This window comes from Emys orbicularis, chromosome 9 (genome assembly GCF_028017835.1).
Source record: "Emys orbicularis isolate rEmyOrb1 chromosome 9, rEmyOrb1.hap1, whole genome shotgun sequence".
In the NCBI taxonomy this organism is placed as follows: Eukaryota; Metazoa; Chordata; order Testudines; family Emydidae; genus Emys; species Emys orbicularis.
In genome coordinates, this window is record NC_088691.1 from 24,115,713 (window position 1) to 24,139,131 (window position 23,419).

At 43.6% G+C, this 23,419-nt stretch overlaps 1 protein-coding gene across 1 annotated transcript in view; it reads left to right on the forward strand.

The window, feature by feature from the left end:
* Positions 1–409: 409 nt before the first annotated feature.
* AR (androgen receptor) overlaps positions 410–23,419 on the forward strand; it is a 105,464-nt gene continuing 82,454 nt past the window's right edge. Inside the window, exon 1 of the mRNA XM_065410304.1 lies at positions 410–1,635. Coding sequence (XP_065266376.1) covers positions 410–1,635 — 1,226 coding nt within the window. The remainder of the gene's footprint in view (positions 1,636–23,419) is intronic.

Here is a 23,419-nt window from a genome sequence, read left to right on the forward strand (position 1 = left end):
GGACGTCAACTGCAGCCGCAGCAGCGTTTTGTAAAAGGGCGCCGCGCTCCTCCCTGCTAAAAGTTACCGGATTAATTATTGCAAAGGCCGGTCTCCCCCTCCCGCAACTCTCCTGCCTCTCTCCAGGTCACAGATCAAAAGAGTAAAGAGCAGCCACCAGCTCCAGCAGTCAGAAGGGTCCTATCCCGGCGGCACCTGCTAGTGCCAGGGTTTCCCTCCCCACCCCGAGCTCGCGCGTGGTGCCTGCAGCGAGCAGGAAAGGATGGGATTCGCTGGCCAAAGCCCGTGTTAGACCCGAGCCAGTGAGCTGCACGAGAGGGGACAGGACCGCAAAAGGCTCGTTCTCCGCCCGCCGCTTGCACGCGATCCCAGCGCTCCCGGCGGACTGCCCCGTGGGCTCCCTCCGGGGATGGAGGTGCAAGTTGGACTTGGCAGCGTGTATGCCCGGCCGGCGGGCAAGACGTTCCGGGGAGCGTTCCAGAGCCTGTTCCAGAGCGTCCGCGAGGTGTTCCAGAGCCCGGGCGCCGGCCCGCCGAGAGAGGAGCCGGGCACCAGCCCCCAACCTTCCTCCTCCGCCCAATGCCAACCCGGTGCCCGCCTGCAGCAGCAGAGCCCCCGGCAGCAGCAGCCGGGCTCCCCCGCGTACCTGGCTCTGGAGGAGCATCCCCAGGGCCAGTGCGTCCCGGCGGCCAAGGGGCTGCAGCCTGAGGACGGGGGCCCGGCTGTCACCCCCTCCTCGGCCCTGTCCCTGATGAGCTCCGCTTTCCAGGGCTGTTCCGGGGACCTCAAGGATATCCTGGGCGAAGCGGGCGCCCTGCAGCTCCTGCAGCCGGAGGCCCAGGCAAGGGGCAGCCGCGCCGAGGTGGCTGGGGCCAAGGAGGACTTTCTGGGGGACAGCGCCAAGGAGCTGTGCAAAGCCGTGTCCGCCTCCATGGGCCTGGGGGTGGAGGCGCTGGAGACGCCAGGCGAGCTCCTGCCCCGGGAGGATTGCATGTTCGCCCTGCCCGGCGGGCACTCCCGGGGCGCAGCGGGCGCCCAGCTCGGGGACTGCAAGAACCCAGCGGGGGCTGCGCTCCTGGAGGAGCCGGGCACCAGCCCGGCCTCCTTCAAAGGGCACTCGGCCGCGGGCAGCGGCCCCGGGCCAGGCGAGAACGTCCTGGCCATTGACGTGCCCCACAGCCTGTCCCTGTACAAGTGCTCCCCGGGCCTGGAGGAGCCCGCTGTTTTCCAGGGTCGCGATTACTACAACTTCCAGCTGGCGCTCGCCCCCCACACCCGCATCAAGCTGGAGAACCCCCTGGACTACGGGCCCGGCAACGCCTGGGCTGCCCAGTGCAGGTACGGGGGGGACATGGCCAGCCTGGCGCCCCATTGCCCTGCCTCGGCCCCAGCCTGGCACTCGTTTTTCGCAGAGGAGGGGCAGCTCTACGGCCCATGTGCAGAGGCAGCTGCTGGCCCTTTCGGCTGCGGGCGAAGCCAGGGGCCACCGGGGCAAGAAGTAAGCGACTTCCCATCCGACGTGTGGTACCCAGGAGGGATGGTGGGCAGGATGCCCTATGCTGCTGCCTCCGGTTGCATCAAGAGCGAACTCACCCCTTGGATGGAGGGCTATGCCGGGACCTTTGGGGAAATGCGGTAAGTACCCACCGGCGCTTGCAGACGAGGACCCCCCTGCCCTGCCCTGTCAGCATCTTCCCGGAAAAGTCACTCGAGCAAAACTACCTTGTGTATCGGAAGCCAGTACTAAACGCCAGTGAATATAGGTTACTGTGACAGCAGCGAGCTGACTGTCCCAAAGGGCACTGCTGGGGGAATAGACAGCACGCAGGTGCATATAATATACTAGGTGCCCTGGCTATTTAAGCAAGAAGTTACTTATAAAAGTTAGTGGACATTTTTCTCCCTTCATTTGTGAAGTGCTGATTCCCTCTAAAAAGCCCAGACCAAGCTCTTAGGAGAGAGGGCTACAGCTGTTCAGTCTGAATTATGAAATGGACTCAGATAATCGAGCACAAAGTATATGGAAGGGGTTTGCTCTTTAAAAGGTGATGGTTTGCATTCAGTACTTACTCTAGGTCATAACAACTCATAATCTCAGTACACAATTTGATTTGGCTGCCTACATGGAGTAATAGCTTTGTGGTTTTGTTTTTGTTTTACTCTGACTAATATTATAGCACTGCGCCTTGCGACTCATTAGGCGACATTGTACCTGCATTGCTGTTTTAAAAATCACTACACCATAAGATGATATAACTATCCATACTTCTTTTATTACTTACTTTTAAATTAGTTATGTATCTGTTTCCAGAGCACTAACAGGCTGGCACTCAGGTCAGTGCATTTTTAGTATAAAACCCTATTGAATGTCAGATTTTAAAAAAATCTCTGATCACTAGTCTTCTTTCAAGTAGAACCCCAGACTAATCACAGCACTGGAAGAAGTTAAACTAAGTGAATTTGCTCTCATAATAATACTTCCTTCAGATTTAAACTCTGTGTTTTTAATGTAGTTAGAGGTGCAATTACTTAAGATTGCATGGTAGAGTACTCTGTATCCTCTGGGTATTCTCTTTAAACAAACAAAAGAAATCTGAAGGGAGTTTTAATATATTTTACAAGAAGGAATTCACTGAGAGTAGTTCCCCCTGGTCCTGTCACTAGATCCGTTAAATCTAGCCCAAAGTAGGAAATAAACCACTCTGCCTGAAGTAGATCAAAATAACATTGAAGCCATGGGCACCTCAATGCATTGTTAGTCATGGCAAAAAATTTCAGTACCTGATGCTATCATTACAATTAGGGATATAAACCAATGGTGCCTGAAAGGCTGAGGGACTAATAATGGGCTATGCTGAATTTTTACATCTCAATGGCCAATTCAAATCTAACTCTGGTCACTTAGTGTTTGATACACTATGTAAAATGAGTTGGTGATCTCAGTCCAAGTACTCACTGACAGGTTTCAAATGGGCAAGTCAAGCCGGTAGGTAATCTTTTTGGATCAGCATTTTGCAGAGGACGCATACTTGTCTCTGCTTGTGCTGTACCTGTTTTGTTGATAAAAAGACAGCGTTGTTTTCTTGGGCAATACAGCAGCTATCGTGAGCACTACATATATCAAAATGTTTTAAATAAAAAATAAGGATGTGACAAAAATGGGGAAAAGCAAGGGAATATTAACATGAGTCTGACTTGCACAGATAGTGCCAATAAGGTGAGAATTAAGTACAGAGGATTCTTTGGGAGCATGGTGCAGCCTTCACCGAAGTCAGTGGAAAGTAATTGGAGCTGAATGAGGGCCTTAAATTTTTACTTGTCATAGCTTTTGTCAGTTGATGGCATGACTTTGAAGTCTTGCGGCCCACTCCTGCTGACTTCTTACTCAACGTGTGTTGTCCTTGCTCACAATATAACCACACATGGCACGTGAATAAAGAATAGTCGCATGAAGGTATACAGGCTTGGGTCAGGGTTTTTTAAAATGTAATTACTTCAGGTAATACTTCTCTGAACCATATAGTATGTGTAATTATTTAAATTGCATCTGACCGTGAATGACACTAATGGGACTTATATGCCACTTTGTGTTGGGTTTTAATTTAACTGTGTTTAAGTGAAGAGGAATGAGGCTTCTGTGTGGCGCTGCTAATATTGTACAGTTCAATCCTGCCAAGGTTATTTATCATCTAGATGAGATTCTCTATTACCGTTACAACTTACTGCCTATTGATTGCAGTGTGCAATTGCCTTTAATTTACTTCCGGATATGAACAGATAACAGATGAATGGACAGTCATTGTTGTGACAGAGGCTGTGATTTATGTACCAGTTTCTTAGACAATAGCCCGAGTGATGGCAGAGAGTCACAGGAGTGTTGTATCAAAGTTCTTTCCCTCAGTTCCCTCCAGTGAGCAAGTCCCTCTGTAATGATCACACTTGGCACTTTTACATCACTTTACATTTCCAAAGCAAGGTTCAATCATTAGCTAACTAGGCTCACAACTTGCCTGGTGTTGCACAGAGTTCTGTAGGATGGATTGCACAGGGAGCCTCTTCTCTCACCCTGAGGTCACGGCAAGATATTCTCCTTGCACTCTCTTTGGTGCTAGGTGACGGACTCAGCTAATGTGCCTACTTGTGTTCTGCAGCCCAAGGAGAAGTAGTCATCCATTCTGGGGACATGGGTATAGGGTGACCAGATGTCCTGATTTTATAGGGACAATCCTGATATTTGGGGCTTTTTCTTACATGGGTGCCTATTACCCCCCACCCTCTGTCCTGATTTTTCACACTTGCTGTCTGGTCACCCTACATAGGTAGAGCCCCAGATCCTCCTACATTCACACTGTGGTAAACAGCAGATGCTGAGGTGGGCTGAGTCTTCCTAAAGGAGTAGTAATAAGTGTTTTGGAATGCTTTGCTATCAGCCCTCTTCCCCTGAGCTAGTCTGTCTTGTACCATCAAGCTGGACCTTCATCCATTCACTCCACTGTTACTGGTCTCCTTCTCTCTTCTTGTCCCCAGTTCTCTTTGGATTTGTGCCTTCATTTTTAAATTTTGAATCTTTTTTATTCTGCTCCTTTTTTGCATACATGACGTTAAAACATCAGCACATTTTCCCCTTTGCTTCTTAGCAGGTTATCGTTTTATTTCTGTTATATCATGTCTGTGTCACGCTTTTCAATTTATTTTATTTGTGATACCAAACTAGGTTATTTCAGCTCTAAAACATCTGGGAGGGCTTGGGTGGCTTAAGAGATTGCTGATGGAACGCAGGGTCTTTCTCCTGTGCATCTTGTCATTGTTTTGAATCTAGCACACTGAATGGTACCATCTGATGGCTGCTCAGTCACTTCTGTGAAGTGAGTTGGTTCCTGTGATGCTGGGATGTCCATCTATAAAAACCACCCTCACCATTTGCCGCCCTTGTTGGCTGTCTCTGGGGACAGGGCAAGGAGTGAGTGGGCAAAGGAGGTGAACTATTGTACTTGTTCCGAAGGGTTGGTCCCTTTAGGTTGAGATTAACGCTGCCTGTGCTGTATCACTTACCATAAACAAGAGTATTTCAGTTTGCTGGACTCACAGTAGTACATTAAATTCACTTAAACATTAAAAAGGCAAAACAAAAAGTATTAACCCATTTAGATTGCTCTTGAGGCTTTTCACATGCTGCACGTAATTGCTCCAGCATCATTTACTTATAAGCAGTAAATTCATCTAAGCCTTTCTTATTCTGTGGATTAATAGCTTTTTCTTATAGCGATGTTTCATTTACTCAGGAATTATTTACAGTATTTGAGGTGACAATGGAGGTTTTCTAAATTAAGAAAGGGATCGCTAGAAAAAATATTAATAGGACAGAAAGTTCACAAACCAAAAGACATGACTTGAAAATTAGAAACTAAGAATAAGTAAGGGATTTGGGCAGATTTATTTCACACAAAAATAATAAACTCCTGGAATTAGTCACTAGTCAGGTGATGGAAGAAAAGACTGTAAGTAAACTGAAGGGATAATTGACTCAGAAACATCTACCTGTGCATATAGCTAGTCTTTGTAATCACATTTCCTATCGCTATCACTCCGCTCCTTTTTCTCATCCCGTCCATTTGTTTGTGAGGTACACCCACTTATCATATCCTCTTTTAAATTAAATTGCAATCTGTTCAGGGCAGAGACTCTTTTACTAGCATAGCATCTAGCATAATGGCACCGTAATCTTACGTGGAGCCTGTGGGTGCTGTCTTAATACAAATGGTAAATAATTATTATAATAATTATTGTTACGGGTGGAGGAGATTGAGGTATTTGGTAATAAAATCAGAAAGGTGTTAGTAAGATCAACCAAAAAAGAGGCAAGCATATTGAGCCAGATGGTTTTTCCATGTTCCTAAACTCTTTTACATTAACAGTAATCAGTATTCCACTCTATGTGCGTGTGAGACTGTGAAGGAAGGTTATTTTAGAATTTAAGGAGCCGAATCCTGCACCTGTTCAGTAGCAACATTCTTATGAACGTTCATGGGAGCACAATCAACCCCCTGTTTTTCTAATATGACCTTTCTGCTCAAGCAAATGGTAATATTATGTAAATATTTCTTTTGAAGAGAAGTGGCGCATGGAAGAATGCTGTTTCTGAAACCTGCAATTCTAGCCAGCTTTCTCATATGATCTCAAAGTCCACAGTTATTAAAAGAGATTTAGTGTACAGTGAATTCCAGGTAATTGTGAAAATCACTGATGTGCTAAATCCTGTCTTTCATTACAGAAAAACAAAATTCCTCCTTACCACCTTTTTTTAACCTCCCCCCCCCCCCCTTTTTTTTTTTTGTTTAAAAACTGTGAGGCAGATTCTGCCCTCATCTACACCTGGACAACCGCAGCATATTTGTCCCTGTAAGAAAGAAGGCTGTCATTTTGCAGCACTGTCAAAGTATCTGGTTTATTTGATTACACCTCGGGGGACAGATCCAGAGGTCCTTGCTTAGTGTTTTCTTAGGCAGGAGACCACTGACTTCAAAGAAAGTTGGTGCGTGAGAAAAAATGCAATTTTTAAGGTGCTCGGAATTCAGCCCTTAATTATCACTTTTCGTCTCCTTTCAGAACACTGAAGTGGTTTCAGCGATGTCTGACTGATTATTTGGTAATAAATCTGAGCTCTTGGTCGCTTCTATAGTTTTAAAAATACAGTATTGCGTGTTTGCAAAATTTTCCCAAACACTTCTGAAGGTTGAGCCTGGGGTTCTCTTTTCCCCGGGCCACTAGTGACCAATGAGCTTAATGGTCCCCGCCTAGTTCACAGGGGAGTTTATGCACCTTTTCACGTTACAGAACCAGTTTTGTGCCACTGTCAGCTTCTGCTTAGGAAAGGCTAAGGTCTTAAATAACAGGGGATACTTATCAGGATTTAAAGCACTGACATAGCTTTTGGATAGGACGACGCTTGCCCAGAGCCTACCTGCATTATCCCTGGCTCTGGCGAGTGCTTGCAAACTATCGCTTCCGTGAGCACTACATAGATTTTTTTTGTGTGTTGTTATTTAGTGGAGAAGATTGGGAGGCCAGGGAAAGTCATTACTGATAATGATGGTTCCTGGGATTTGCTTTGATAATAATGGTTATTGAGTTCTGTAGGGTCTGTTATTTTCTGCCAATAGTTTGCTTCTTTAAAAAATGTAACAAAAGATAGCTGAACAAATCATTTTACGGCATAATAGGCCAGTGGGCTACCAAAGGGCAACTTTTGGTAGTTGATATGTTGATTAGATTGGATCAGAATAATCCCTGCTGTAATTCACCCGTTATCTTCAGTAGAGTTATTCCATGGATGAATTTGGCCCATTTTCAAGTAGAATAATACTTGGACAGATTTTTGTTTTGTCTCTAGCACTTTGAGCCCGATCCAAAGCCCGTTTGAGTTACTGGAAGAACTCACATTGACTTTAGTGGGCATTGGATCAGGCCCTTAGTTCAAAGCTTGTAGCGCTGCAGTTTTCACAACAACACTATGCTCAGGTCTTCAGCAGCCAAGCCTTATGTCCTGAGATGCCAGACTAATATTTTCTTTGCCCCTGTAAAATTACAGCAGTCCTAAACCTGGCTAAGACACTGATACCTTCTAGAGCCCTAGGCAAGACCCTTCCCTACCTAGTACCTGAGGCACTGTATTTGCAAACCAGTTAAATGCAAAAAAGGAAAAATCACCAGCCTTGCTATGAGGTTGATGCTGGTTCTGAACTGAGTTTTCCTTAGCACATAGTAATAATTAGAAAGGGGCTTTCACGTGTTCTCTACTAATAGTCATGAAAATAATTTTTAAAGCACAGGGTGGAAGGAGTAGATCACAGCCCTGTTGTATATTTAAATAACTGTTCAGTCATTTTATGTGTGAACTGGCATGTTGCTGGCCAGACACTCGTCTTGTCTATCAGGGATGAGTTAATGAATTATGAAATCAATTTGGTCACCATGTAGGGTAGGGAACTAAACCAGGTGAAACTTTAAAGGTCTCATTTAAACCTGCTCTTAGGATAACTTTTAGCCCTAGCTCCTCATGATCTGGGGCCTGCCTGGTAGGCTCTTGCTGTTGTACTCAGGGCTGGTAGTGAGACTGCCTGTTCCCATGTCTGGTCTCTCAGAGTTAGTGTTTGATGGGTTAGAGTGGATGATGCAAGGCTGGATGTTTAGTTCCCTGCTGGGTTGGTTGATTTGAGTTAATTGTGTTTTGTGTGTTTCTTTTATTCTGTGTTTTGGATCTGTTTATTTTGTTTTGTTCTCGTTGTTAATTTAGATTTGGTCTCCTAAATTCATCTGACAGCAGTTATAAAGTAGCAGCAGTTTTCCCGCTGCCACTATTTAAGGATGGCTCATGTGATTTATAGCAGGTATAGAGATAAAATTTCAATTCAAGCATCTAACCTCCAGATTGTACAAGCCCTCTGCTGCTCAGTACCTTGCAGGAGACACTCAGAACTTTGCAGGATAGTGTTGCTATGTTGCTACAGCACCAGGGCGCATAAAATTAATAACGTAAATCATTTGAATCCTCTTCTGTTTATGAACTTGTTCATGATTTTCAGAGAAGGCTGGTGTTGGAATTAAGTAGACTGTCATTGTGCTGGGAGTATTCACATTTGTAGGTTTTTTCCTCTGCTATTAAAAAGGCTCTCATGTCTGTAGTGATGAGTGAAGGAAAAGTATTTGCTTCCAGTGTTTATTATTGTCCACCTACCTCCACCCATCATGTGAATTTTTTGGTAATGTGATTTCAGTTGTTACCTTGGTAAATATCATTTACCATGAAATGTTAAATATTTATTTCTGTCTTTGTTTCCATGTAGTACTTCTGAATTTGCTAGTATGGAAATCTACAGTTAGGGAGGGTAGATGCATCAGGGTATAAACCAATGTGATGTAGAACTTTGTTCATTCATAGATTTAGAACCTCCTTGCCTGCTGTGCTTAGAATCCCATGGTGTAATTAAAAACAAAACATCTGTTTGGTCTTTCACCAGATGCACCAGAAAAACATTCAAGGCAACATAGTCTCAGTCACCCTTTGAATTTCTGAAATCTGACAACTGCAAGGAATTTATTCTAAACACTCATACCTGACATGTAAAATGGACAAGCTGTTTTGAGTTTCCTCTTAAACCCAGTATGTAACAAAAGGGTAATCTGTACACAAAACAGAAGACAGTGGCTGGGAATTCACAATGACATCAGAGAAATAATGTGTAATAGCACTTAAGAAGTCTGATCCATTTTAGCTACAGTAGCATTGGATATGAGAATTCTGTCTTGTATTAGCTGGTATCTTTATATAGATAATAGTAAACAAATAGGTTGTGACAGCTATTCCCAACCTGTACAGTTTTACATCTTTTCATAATCTATGCTTATGGTATTCATATGTCGTTCCTCTACTACAAAACTAAGGACTGCACTTTGTGTTGCACAGCTCAGCTAGTCTTTGCCTTGTCATAAACCTTTCATTTGCATATTATAGGAACCTCCGACAAGGGTGGGAGGTATTAAGCATAGACAATTAGAAAATATGCAAAGGATTTGTTGCTTTTGTTTGAAGGTTAGAGAGTCCCTAGTGTTCTCTCTTAAAATGGTGCAGGGGGGGAGGCGGAACAATGAGAGTGGGAGATATTTCATAAAAGATACATTTTAAATAAAATCAAATTATGTTTTGTAACTGAGAAGAAGGAAATTGTAACTTTGTATATTGATAGACTTCAAATGAAAAGATATTTTAATGACAGGTATGTGTTTTCATACAACTCCAGTGAGCTAACACCTTCTTGGGATTGTGACACTGACTCGGCAAAGGCAAAGGGAACAATAATCAGCTCCAGTTAAACTGGCTTTTTGAGCTCACTTTACAATCACACAGGAGGCATGTTATCCTTGGAAGTAACTCTGACACCATTGAAGTGGGGAGGATCTAAGAGGACTGTCATATTACCTGATAAAGAGAATAGGGGTCAGTTTGAGATGTTGATGTCTCCATGTAACTCCCGGTGTTATAGGATAATAGATAATAGTAAGGGGAGAGAGAGCAACTCATAGACAGAAGCAGAGAGAAATGCTGAGATGTTTATGGATTCTTTTTCACACACACGGGGAGGAGAACATACCCACAATTTCTTAAGTTTTTATTTCAAGATTTATATTTGGCAGTGGTTACTGTGGTAATGACGGAAAGAGTGGGAAGGCTTTGCTTCCACTTTACTTTTTAAATGCATTGTGGTAAATCTAGGAGAATGATAACTATTTACAACCAGTGCTTCATTGTGAGCTGTACCAGATATTAAAACTGGTTAGTTCAGGTAAGTGCAGTAGTAAAAACTAGAGCTGGTTGGATTTGAATTCCTGTTCTGCAGAAAGTTCTGAAATTTTGAAAAAAAATATGTTACAAATCACAATGAAAAACTTTTGAAATTTTGAAATTTCCTGCAGAACGTGATTCCAAAGTTTCATTTAAAAAATTAAACAAATTTTTGTCAACCTGACTGAAATCTTTTGTTTTGATGAGGTCAAAATCATTTCATTTTGATAATGTTGAAATGCTTCATTTAAAATTTATCAACTCAAGTTTTATGTTATATAATAATTTATAATATATAAAAGTCAACATGACATAATATAGTCAAAGCACTTTGACTTTTATATTATAAATGATATTATATAATAAAATGTATATCAATTGTATATTTCTAATTTCTTTTCTCTTTTCTTTTCTTTTATAAATTGGTTTTAAAATTGGCATTCTAATTGGTAAGTGTTATTCTAGTTGGTAATTGCTATTTTCATTGGTTTGGTAATTGGTACTTGGTGTGCTCATTGGTAATTGCTACTCTGGTCATGTGTAAATTATTTTATAATTGGTAAATGGTCTGGTAATTGATAGTTTCCTATTGTAATTTATATAATAAAAATATAAAATAAAATAAAAAAATTTTTGGATGCCGTTGAGTCAGTATTTTCTGAAAGCAAACTGTTCCATTGTAAAATGTTCATTCCACTTTAGTGAAAACTGTTTGTTCCTTAGAGCCATTCTGATAGCTCCCAAGGAACTGTACAGTAGATGCATGACTCTGACCAATCAAACATTGCAAATATGCATAAGGAGTTAAAGTCACCTCTATGCTGACATTCCACACAAGAGCTATGGGCTTAAGTGGCACTGAAGTGATGTATACTCCCCCAAAACATCCACAAAGACACCTCATTGTCCTTCATATCTCTCCTTAAACTTCTCCTTTGACATGATGATTACAAACTTGACAATGCTTAGGCCACTGGTCTGCTGAGATTGCTGCCTATCATACTTACTAATATTGTTTCATTGTTTCTTTTTGTCCCCCTCTTCCCCCCGTATCTTTCCATATGCACCTTTTGTCTCTGTCTCTAGTCTTATACTTAGCTGGTAAGCTTTTGTCTTTTTCTTCTGTATTTGTACAGCACCTAGCACAATGCGGTCCTAGTCCATGGTTGAGGCTCCTAGGTGTCATGGCAGTACAAATAATAAATAGTAATTAATAGGACTGTCCATTAATCGCAGTTAACTCACTCAATTAACTAAAAAAAAAAGAATCGTGATTAAAAAAATTAATCACATTTAATCACAGTTTTAATCGCACTGCTAAACAATAGAATACCAATTGAAATGGATGAAATATTTTTGGATGTTTTTCTACATTTTCAAATATATTGATTTCAATTGCAACACAGAATACAAAGTGTACAGTGCTCACTTTATATTATTATTTTGATTACAAATATTTGCACAGTAAAAATAGCAAACAAAAGAAATAGTATTTTTAAATTCACCTCATATAAGTACTGTACTGTAGTGCAATATCTTTATGCTGAAAGTGCAACTTACAAATGTAGATTTTTTTTAACATAACTGCACTCAAAAACAAAACAATGTAAAACTTTAGAGCTTACAAGTCCACTCAGTTCTACTTCTTGTTCAGCCAATCACTAAGACAAACAAGTTTGTTTTCATTTATGGGAGATAATGCTGTCCGCTTTCTTGTTTACAATGTCACCTGAAAATGAGAACAGGCGTCCGCATGGCAATTTTGTAGTAGGCATTGCAAGGTATTTACGTGCCAGATATGCTAAACGTTCGTATGCCCGTTCATGCTTTGGCCACCATTCCAGAGGACATGCTTCCATGCTGATGACACTCGTTAAAAAAATCATGCGTTAATGAAATTTGTGAATTAATTCCTTGGGGGAGAATAGTATATCTCCTGCTCTGTTTTACCCACATTCTACCATATATTTTAGGTTATAGCAGTCTTGGATGATGACCTAGCACATGCTGTTCGTTTCAAGAACACTTTCACTGCAGATTTGACAAAACGCAAAGAAGGTACCAATGTAAGATTTCTATAGAGAGCTACAGCACTCGACTGAAGGTTTAAGAATCTGAAGTGCCTTCCAAAATCTGAGAGGGATGAGGTGTGGAGCATGTTTCAGAAGTCTTAAAAGAGCAACACTCCGATGCAGAAACTACAGAACCCAAACCACCACCACCAACAACAACAAAAAATCAACCTTCTTCTGCTGGCATCTGACTCAGATAATGAAAATGAACATGTGTTGGTCCGCACTGCTTTGGATCGTTGTTGAGCAGAACCCGTCATCAACATGGACGCATGTCTTCTGGAATGGTGGTTGAAGCATAAAGAAACATGAATCTTTAGCGCATCTGGCACATAAATATCTTGCGACACCAACTACAACAGTGCCATGTGAATGCCTGTTCTCACTTTCAGGTGACATTGTAAACAAGAAGCGGGCAGCATTATCTCCTGTAAATGTAAACAAATATGTTTGTCTGAGCAATTGGCTGAACAAGAAGTAGTATTAAGTGGACTTGTAGGCTCTAAAGTTTTACATTGTTTTATTTTTGAGTGCAATTATTTTTTGTACATAATTCTACATTTGTAAGTTCAACTTTCATGACAAAGATTGCACTACAGTACTTTCGTTAGGTAAACTGAAAAATACAATTTCTTTTGTTTTTTTCTTATTTTTTTGTAATCAAAAATAAATATAAAGTGAACGCTGTACACTTTGTATTTTGTGTTGTAATTGAAATCAATATATTTGAAAATATAGAAAACATCCAAAAATATTGAAATAAATGGTATTCTATTATTGTTTAACTGCGCGATTAATCACAATTAATTTTTTTTATTGCGCAATTGTGATTAATTTTTAATCGCTTGACAGCCCTAGTAATTAATAGTCTGTAGGCCTTGTGCAGAACCTCTGCTCGTGTGGTAAATTTCCTCATGGAGAATTTTAATTTTAGAAGATTACAAGGTGGTGTGCAGTCCATAACAGAGTTATCACCTGTGCTGATTTTTCTGGATCTGTTCCACATTCTGCAAGTTAGGTTTTAAGGATGCTAACAGTTCTGAGTATATTTTGTAATTGATGCAGCATCACGACACAAAGACTTTATCCCACAAGGGCAACACTAAAGGTACATCTACACTCAGAGCTGGGAGAGTGATTCCCAGCTCGAGGAGACATACCTTCACTACCTGCGATTGAGCTAGCATGCTAAAAATAGACAGTAGCCACAATGGCTGGAGAAACTAGCTGCCGTGAGTATGTGCCTGCTGTCTTGCATGGGATCATACTCAATGCAGCTAGCCCCTTCAGCTGCTTGTGCCACCATGGTTACACGTTAGTTTTAGGATGCCAGCTCGATCAGAGCTAGCGCGGGTATGTCTTCTGGAGCTGGAAATCACACCGCCAGCTGAAAATGTAGATGTACCCTAAGAAGGAGGCAGCCTGAACTCAGTTAGCTGAAAAGTTTGTGAAGCCCTAGCTTTCCCTGCTTTGTTTAGTTTACCTATAAACTATTTTTTTAACTGTAAAATGTGTTTTATGCTGTTGAAAATACCACCTTGACAGCCCAAGAAGCTGAAGTGTCCATCACAGCACAGGCAGCTGCAGTGCAGCCTTCCACAGCACCCGTTGCTCTGTGAATACACCTCAGCTTTGACTTGGAAAAAACCAACTCTAAGATAGAGAGGGGGAGTTTAGTCCATTGTCCCACTCAGTCTTCGGCCTGAAGCTGCCAACAAAGTCACTGCCAGTTTCTGAGGCTGGTTTTTGCGATGTGGACATGTACACTCTGAGAACTGAACTGAGGTTGTAAACTCATCCCATGCCCACCTAACAGCTATCAGATTGTGACAGCTTTTGATCACTGAATTGGTGACCCGGAAGTGAAGGATTCCATAGCCTATTGCCATCAAATAAAATGTAATTTTCTGTTCCTAACAGTCTCCTTTCAAATTTGATGGCCCTACAGCTACTCTAGGACACATAGGCTGTGACTGCTGCAAAACAAAGTTTTGCTGCATGAATGCTAGCCCCTTTTCTGCTGTTTCTTTTCCAAATGGAGCTGAGGAGGCAGTGTGCCAGATGAGAAGAAGGGCAGATACATTTCATACTGAAGTGAAAGTGAATGTATTTCCAGTAAACAATTATGAAATAGATGCAAACGTATATCCTGTACCGCTCAGCTCTCTTCTTGACAGTTCAAATATTTTAAGTTGGTTGTTCCCGAAGAAGCTAGTATATTTGGGGGGAGGGATAGCTCAGTGGTGTGAGCGTTGGCCTGCTAAACCCAGGGTTGTGAGTTCAATCCTTGAGGGGGCCATTTGGGGATTTAGTTGGGGATTGATCCTGCTTTGAGCAGGGGGTTGGACTAGATGATCTCCTGAGGTCCCTGCCAACCCTAATAATCTATGATTCTATATTGTCTCTATGCACTCATCTGACTGATGCAGGAGTACCACCCTGGTGTGTGCCTCTCATTTTGCAATAGTAGCAATTGTTGGAATGCAAATCAAATTGCAGTAATTCTAGGGTTACCATTCGTCCGGATTCCCCCGGACATGTCCGGATTTTTGAGCTAAAAATAGCGTCCGGGGGGAATTTGTAAATGTCCAGACTTCTCCCCCCCATGCAGAGCGCGCGCGGCTAACAGGGCAGCCGGACGGATGGTGCCACTTACATGAGGCTCCGACAGCCAGAGAGAGCCCCCCTCCTCTCCCCTGCGGCAGAGATCACTCCCTCCCTCCCTCCCTGCATTTGCAGATCGCCTCCGGCAGTCTGGAGCTCCTCCCCCGCTCCTCCTCCCCTGCCAGCCAGCCTGCCGGGACCAGCGTGCCAGGACGAACGGCTCAGGCCGTTCCTGAGCAAGTTCACAGAGACATTAGGCGAAGGCCAACAACAAGGGGGCCAGGGGGTCGGAGAAGGGGCAGGGAGGTTTTGGATGGGGCAGTCAAGAGACGGGTGGGGTTGGGAGTTGGGGGGGGGCTTTCTGAGCGAGGGTGTGGATAAGGTTTTGGGCAGTCAGGGTACAGGTAGGGGGTAGGGTCCTGGGGGGCAGTTAGGGGGGGTCTTAGGAGGGGGCAGTTAGGGGATAAGGAACAGGGAGGCTTAGGTAGGGGGTGGGGTTCTGGAGGGCAGTTAGGAGCAGGGGTCCCAGGAGGGGGCAGTCAGGGGACAAGGAGCGGGGGGGGGTTGGGAGTTTGGGGGGGGCTGTCAGGGGGCAGGAGTGGGGAGAGGAATCGGAGCAGTCAATGGGACAGGGAGCAGAGGGGTTTAGATGGGTCGGGAGTTCTGGGGGGGGCTGTCAGGGGGTGGGGAGTGGTTGGATGGGGCGTGGGAGTCCCAGGGGTCTGTCTGGGGGTGGGGGTGTGGATAAGGGTTGGAGCAGTCAGGGTACAGGTAGGGGGTAGGGTCCTAGGGGGCCAGTTAGGATGGGGGGAGGGTCTCAGGAGGGGGCAGTCAGGGGACAAGAGGCAGGGAGGCTTAGGTAGAGGGTGGAGTCCTGGGGGGCAGTTAGGGGCAGGGGTCCCAGCAGGGGGCAGTCAGGGGACAAGGAGCGGGGGGGAGGGTTGGGGGGTTCTGAGGGGGGCGGGAAGTGGGAGGGGCAGGGGCGGGGCTAGGGCAGGACGGGGGCGGGGCTAGGGCGGGGCTCCTCCTGTCCTCTTTTTTCTTGCTGAAATATGGTAACCCTAGTAATTCACTCCATGTTACTGTGTGGGGTCGAGAGGGAACTCACAGTGTGACTTACTGGAATATGATCGGTGAATTGATGCATTTTCACAGAGGCAAGAGTCTCCCCCATGTCTGGATCATTTTCCCCTCCTTTTCCACAGGCCTGCCATGGATCGGCAACTAAAATATCTGGGAAAACAGCTGAACCATATAAGACCTCCAATGCAGGAATGACTTACAAAAATTGTGACGTTTGTAGGGTAATAGCCTGGACAAAATCCTTTTTATGACAGGAGCATTTCACAACGCAGTAGCCAGCAAACAGAGTGAAGTGGGCAGGGATCGCAAAGGTACTGGCTGAGTTCTGTTAACATTGTCTTTTTGAGCAATTCTTGAGGAAAAAGAAAGGTTACAAACTCCCTGTGGATATGGTGTGAGAGATGGGGGTTGGGGCGTGGAGAAGGAGAGATACACACCAACCTTCTCTCATGTGCTTAAAGTTACAGTAACCACCCTGTGATAAAACAGTCACATTTTGGGTATATAGACCATGTCTGAGATTTCTCTCACTGATCCATTTAGCAGCTACACACTTCAAACCTGTCAAAGCATGACCATTAACCTCATTCCACTGTAACAAAGTGTATAGGTGTAGGCAGTTAGGACTCAGATAGTAACTGTGTAGCCTAGTGGAGCCAACAGTTGATTAGGACTCATAAAACCTGAGATCTGCTCCCAGCTCTGCTATTAGCCTGCGGGATTACCTGGGCCAACTCACTTCACCTATCTGTGCCTCAGTTTCCCCATCTATACAATTGAGATGATGGTGCTTCCTTCCTTGGTAGAGTGCTTTTAAGATTTACTGATTAAAAGTGCTATGCAAAAGCTAAGTACTATAAGGGAGTGGGGTCTAGGCAGTCTTGCCTAGTGGTCACAACTGGGCTGAGGTCTGCACACTAGGAATGGCAGTCTTCAAGCAGGAACTGGAGGAATCGCAAGAGTCAGGGTCACAGTGAGGCCAGAGATGGTACTAGGCTAGAAACAAGAATCAGGTTAGAGTCAGAGCCCAGATAGCATGCAAAGCCTGGCATTGCAGCAAGCTAAAGTCTGTATGGCTGCCCACACAACTTCCTAGGGCAATCCCTGAGGTTAAATAGGGCATTTGGCCAATCAAAGGGCTGCAGGGTACCATCACCCTGGGTCTCTTGGGCGGTACGTCATGTGACGCCTACTCTCAACAGTGCTCCCTGGGTATATTATGCAGTGCCTCCTGGTGGCACTGTGGGGCCAACAGCTGTTCTAGACTCTGCAGACCTGGGTTCTAGTCCCTCGATCCTTTAGAGTTTTATTATCATTACTTAGCCACAGTAGCATCTCAACTGCAAATCTACCTGATAACTAGAGCTGCCTAAATGAGTACTAACTCCTACCAGGGTTTCTCTTTCTGTTTAAAAACATGGAAATTTGCTGACAAAAAGCTTGGTTGCCACAGAGTTCAGATTGCCTGGTGGTGTCTTGTGCCCTTCCCTGGGACCGAGTTCAGCAACACTCAGACATCTGAGAACCAGGAAGTACATCATTAAGGTACGTGCCCGCACAACCTTAACTCTGTCCTCTTTGAGCAATGCCCCAATAAGCATTCAGACTGCCTCTGCACTTTTCTGAATGCTCTGCACTCAAACTCTCAGCTCTGGTCTACACTACAGAGTTAGGTCAACACAAGGTAGTTTACATCGATCTAACTATGTAAGTATCTACACAAAAATTTTGCTCCAGCTGACATAACTCGCTCTCAACACTGACTGAATAACTCCACCTCCATGAGAGTCAATGTTGATGTAGTTAGGTCAACACAGTGAATTGCTTACATCGACTGTTGCTGGCTTTCAGAAGGCATCCCCCACAATGCCCCACCCTGACAGTTCAGTCAGTGCAAGCGCTTCTTGTGAAAGTGTAGACATGCACAAGTGATGTAATTACTGTGGCAGCTGTATGCCAACGTAAATGAGGTTGACTTAAATTTGTGGTGTAGACATGTCTTTAGCCTACTCCACAGAAATAATACCACATCTGCTAAATTTTACAATCCCTTCACTTATATGCACACAATGTTATCAAACACTATAATGTTACTTTACCCATCCTTAAACTCATGGGCCACACTCCTATTCCACCTAACTGCCCCAGTGACAATCCCGATGGCAAGAAGACCCCTCTGCCCTGCTACTGACACAGCCGACCAAATAAGCTGTGAAGTGAGCATATTGGATCTCTGAAGGTACACATGCACGTCCTTCCTTTGATCACACATACAGGGATCAAGGAGAGGGACTCAGCTTTTCAGAGGCGCACAGCCCCTCTCCCCTGATTACTTCCTGTCACAGTGACAGCTCTGCTAAGCTGCTAACTAATCCCTCTACCATTCAATGCAACTACACCTAACACAATGACCGCAGCTGGAGTGCATGCAGGTAACTCCCAGTAGCTGTTGCCAGCTCCAGAGGGGCAGAGTTCTGGTTGCATAAATGTGTCACTTAAATCTTCATTTCCTGTTTTTCACAAGTTTGGGTTTTGCTAACTCAACATTCTGGAAGGACACGATATATACCTGTGGGCAATCTCAACTCTGCACTACCCATGTTTTTTTTATCAGTGATAATATAGATTGATTGGTCCCTTAATAGATAAGGGGGTGGGGTCCCTTAATAGATAAGGGGGTGGCTGCAATGCTAAAGATTTATTTTCAATTGAGTACATGACCCCATATTATTTTGTACCCTATGGCAGCACAGTTTGTTATAATGATGCATTATACATACCTTATCCTTGCTTTCCAGTCCTTCTATTCAGCCCTGGAGAATCCTGATTGCTGCAGAGAATTGCTGTGTAAAGGATAGGAGTAGCTGGATGCTGGGGTTTTGCTTGAGGTGGTGGGCAAAAGCAAATGTAATGAATGCCCCAATCATGTATTCAATGCGGAATGTACCTGCTTATCCAAAATCATCAAGGATGAGCCCTCAGCATGCAGATCTGGTTCTTATAAGGAATAGCAGTTGTTGTTTTGCTGTGGATCAGAGTTTTAAACTACAGTTAATACAAAGTGTAACTTAAGAGTAAACTTTGTATATGAGTAATAGGATACAAAGTCATTTAATCAAGTATACAAAAGTACATTCGTTTTCTTGTAGTTGTCTTGTGGTTTAATATCTTCTGCATAGACATTTATGCTAGGATATAATAAAATATGTTATGACTGAATAATTGACTGAAAAAGTTCATTTTGCTATTTTGTGTGAGAGGTAAAGCCCACGTTTTGAGTTTAAAAAACAAAACCTGATGGCTTTCAATAGCCCTTTTAACTGCAGCCGAGTTAGCATTTAACTGTCACGGAGTGGCAATGTGACCAGTTGGCTAGAACACTGCACCGACACTCTAGAGAGTTGTGTTCTGTTATCACCTCTGCAACTGGCTTACTGAGTGACCTTAGTGAAGTCACTTCACTGCTTTGTGCCTCACTTTCCTTGCTTATACAATGGGGGTAATGAGACCTCCTTTGTAAAACACTTTGAGTTCTGCAGATGGAAAGCTCTGTATAAGAGCTAGATATTATCACCTGCTCAACCAGCTAAAGCATGGGGAACAGGTGGCCTTATGAACTTCCAGTTAGTGTTTTAGACTAGAAAGCAGAAGTTTTGTTTAGAGAATGAGGATGTCACCAGTGAATTTTCTTTTCCTTTCCTGCCCCCCCACTCTAGTTCAGTGGGAAACAGTATAGCTGCCTGATGTCCTATTCACTGCCTGTATAGTGAGGATGTTTGGTTAGCAAAATTGTTTGCTGGGGAGCCAGCTGGGGAATCATGCAAATTAACATTTTGATGTAATGACATCAAATGAATCCCAGTGATTTCCCAAGTGTCCAGTGACAATTGAAAGAATAACAAAAGTGACACTGAGAATATATAGGGATTTATACTCAGATTGCAGTTGATTTAAGGCAAATCCAATCTGGATCTCAAAAAGGTGGCAGTTATCCAAATTAAGTTCTGATTTTGGATAACTCTACTGCAGTTTTTTTACCGGGTTGTATTTTTTTCTGGTTTCCTGTAGGTAATGTATGTTCTTAGACTTAGAGTCTCCTCTGCCTAGTGGCACATGAGGCAACCTATTTTTCCCCTTGTTGTCTGTCCTTGGCAGCAGCCATCGCTCTTCACATCACAAAGTCTCTGACGATGCAGAAAGAAGTGGGCATCGTAGGCCTTACCCCAGTAATAGTCTGAATCCATTCTGTGTCTCTGCTTTTTGTCCTAATGCAGCACACAGACTCGTCATACAAAGCTGTTATCATATTACCAGTCTTTGCTGGAATTCCTTAGCATCTCAGGCTCTTCCAAAGGGCTTATCTGGGACACCAGTGATGAGTCTCAGAGCACCCAGGATTGTCAGTCACCATGTTACCCTGGCCTCCAGCGAGAAGGAGTCATGCTTGTGGTAGCTGAGTGTCAGCTCCTTGGCACCTTCAGCCATTCAAACTCTCTCCTCTGAGCTCTGCCAGCCCTAACTTTTCCTTGCAGGCTAACAACAGGTGCACCCCAATCTCTGAGCCTCCTTGAATTGTTCCGCTGTGATATCAAGCCCCTGTCACTGGCTACTCACAGAAATTCCAGATCCTCTGCACCAATAGCAGTGTACCCCGGTTTTACTTTAATCTGCTGCTCCTGTGCACTTGTGAGCATTTACAGGGCCGGCTCCAGGGTTTTTGCCACCCCAAGCGGCGGGGGGGGGGGGGGAGCCGCGATCGCGATTGGCAGCAGCTCCACCGCGCCGCTTTCTTCTTTGGCGGCACTTCGGCGGCAGGTCCTTCCCTCCGAGACGGACCCGCCGCCGAATTGCCGCCGAAGAGCCCGACGTGCCGCCCCTTCCCCTTGGCCACCCCAAGCACCTGCTTGCTGAGCTGGTGCCTGGAGCCAGCCCTGAGCATTTGCAATAAAACAAAAGGAGGGTAATGTAAAAAAGAATAAGGAATTAAGTAGAAATGAGAGTTTGGTGCAAACAAATACAAAACAAAATCATAAAACAGGAGCCTAGGTCTACACTTATCAGTAGTTACCTTTTCTAGCTAGTAAAGTAGGTTCTCCCTCCCCCCGAAGTTCAGCCTGTTGCAGAGCTGGCTGGTTTTGAAGAACGAGGATCCAAACGTGCGTGAAAGCCCCTGTGCTCCACAAGGTGTTTGCTCAGTGAACGGATACAAAGTGCTTCTCCCTCCTCTGTGTTACACTGAAAACAGCCTTTTGTTTCTAGTCAGACAGGGAAAACCCTTGTCTGGTAAAGTTTCTTTTTTTACCTTTATGTTTGTTTGTCATCTCAGATGGTTTCGCATTCAAAGTCTTAGTATTGCACAAGGCTAAACTGCTGCGCCATGCATTGCATCGATGGCCAAACAGGGCGGGGTGACAACACTCCCTTGCCTGACTGTGCCATCACCAAGACACAATATCTCTTGGTGACTAATTTCTACTCCAAGTCCATAAAGAATGCTTTCACTAAAATACATCATTCCTTACATGTTATCTGTACATATATCTCACAATGATTATGAACCTTGACAAGTCATGAGCTTTCTGTAGGTACCTTACCTGCTACTCTTTATGGATAAATATCCTGTAAGACACGGGTATAGTGAGCTTGTCAGGTCTGAGGTGAGAGATGTTTGCAAACAACAGAGACCACTTTGCCAACAGGTCTGTGTCACACTATCAAATGGTTCCATAAAATCAATGAAGTTAAAAAGCATCTTCCTCTAGTATTCTAAGCCTTTCTCAATGTGCCTTCTCAGGGTGAAAATCTGGTCAGAACATGACCAACCATCTTGAAAGCCAACCTGTTCTTCCCTGACTGTTTTCTCAACATCAGATTTCATGCTATTCAGAATGTAATGGGATTCAGAGAATACTGTGCTTTATAAATAGAGCGAGCGTGCAAGCAGGCTTTTAAAGAGAGGACAATTTTTTTATAACTATTCAAACTGCACTGGTCATTCCAAAACCCTTATTCCAGTAATGTGCTCTTGTGAAATCCTCCCCAACATTTACCATCCCAGGAAGAAAAATGTAATAGCTTTCCATAGTTGTGCTGCTAAACTTTATGAGGCCTGTGAGGGATGATTAAGGAATAGCAGGGAAAACTTCTGGCTGAGGTGAGGGAAGAAAGAATGTGCTGCCTCTGGCTGTGTTGATGAAGGAGCTGGAGATATTAAAAGGAAGATTCTGGCTGGTCTTCACCTCCTCTGACAGGGATAGGACTGTAGGATGCTACTATGTGGTCCTCTTCTGTTGGTCTGCAGCATGATGTGGCAAGATTCCTAGAGGCATTCTATTGTGTCTCCAAAAGGTGGCTGGAAGCCTAGGGGTGTGTTATCCTAGCAGTACCAGGCTAAAAAGGTTAATTTCCATTCACCCTAGGAGCACCAGGGGTGTTGAAATTAGCAAGGCTGTAGTAATATTTAACAATGCCTATAGTTATAGAAAAGTAACAGCAGTGTAGAAATCAACTCAATCTCTGTAGGTATAAAAATTCAGTAAAGGCCAAATCTTGCCCTGTCTTTCACCTTGTGTAAACCCGATGAATAAGTGATCTTGCACAGAGTATACCAGTCATGGCACAGTTGGGTCTGACAGCTGTAAAATTAATAACAGAATGATTCTTCATTATAATTTTAAACATGAGAAATGTCTCCTTCTGACTGTATCAGTTAATCTATTTGAATGAATGCTTGAGTTAAAAAAAAAATTTTTTTTAAACCCTCTCATCCACTCCTGGATTTGATAACGGAATGACAGACAAAATAAAGCAGCAGCATTGTTTTCTTTTAGTTAAAGAAAACAATTACATTACTTCAGGTTTAAAGTCAAAACCATAATTGATTTTGGCTTGAATAGTTAGTAACTCATTATGGAATTTAATTGTAGGTATTAGTTCTAATGATGACATGATTAAGCACATTAAAATAGGTGGAACCTGACAAGGTTGTCATGGCAAAAGGCTTCTCTCAAGGGTTCTTGATATAAATTTTATTTCACCATATCCCTCTGCTACCTCTGTTTTTGCCTTTAGCACCACTCTGTGCTTGCTGTGTGACATGCCCATTCCGAACTCCACTTTCTCTCATCTAAGGACTCTTGATTTGGGACAGTTAAGTGTCAAAGAAAAGGGAGAAAGCCATTAAGGATCTGCTTGTCTTTACTTCACTCATTTTATGAGGCACTTGTGACTCTAGCTGTTGGAGGAACCTATAAAGGTAGTATTGTTTATAGCTCCAGCATACGTTTATGTTTTGTTCCACTAAAAAATAAATTCAAGTTCC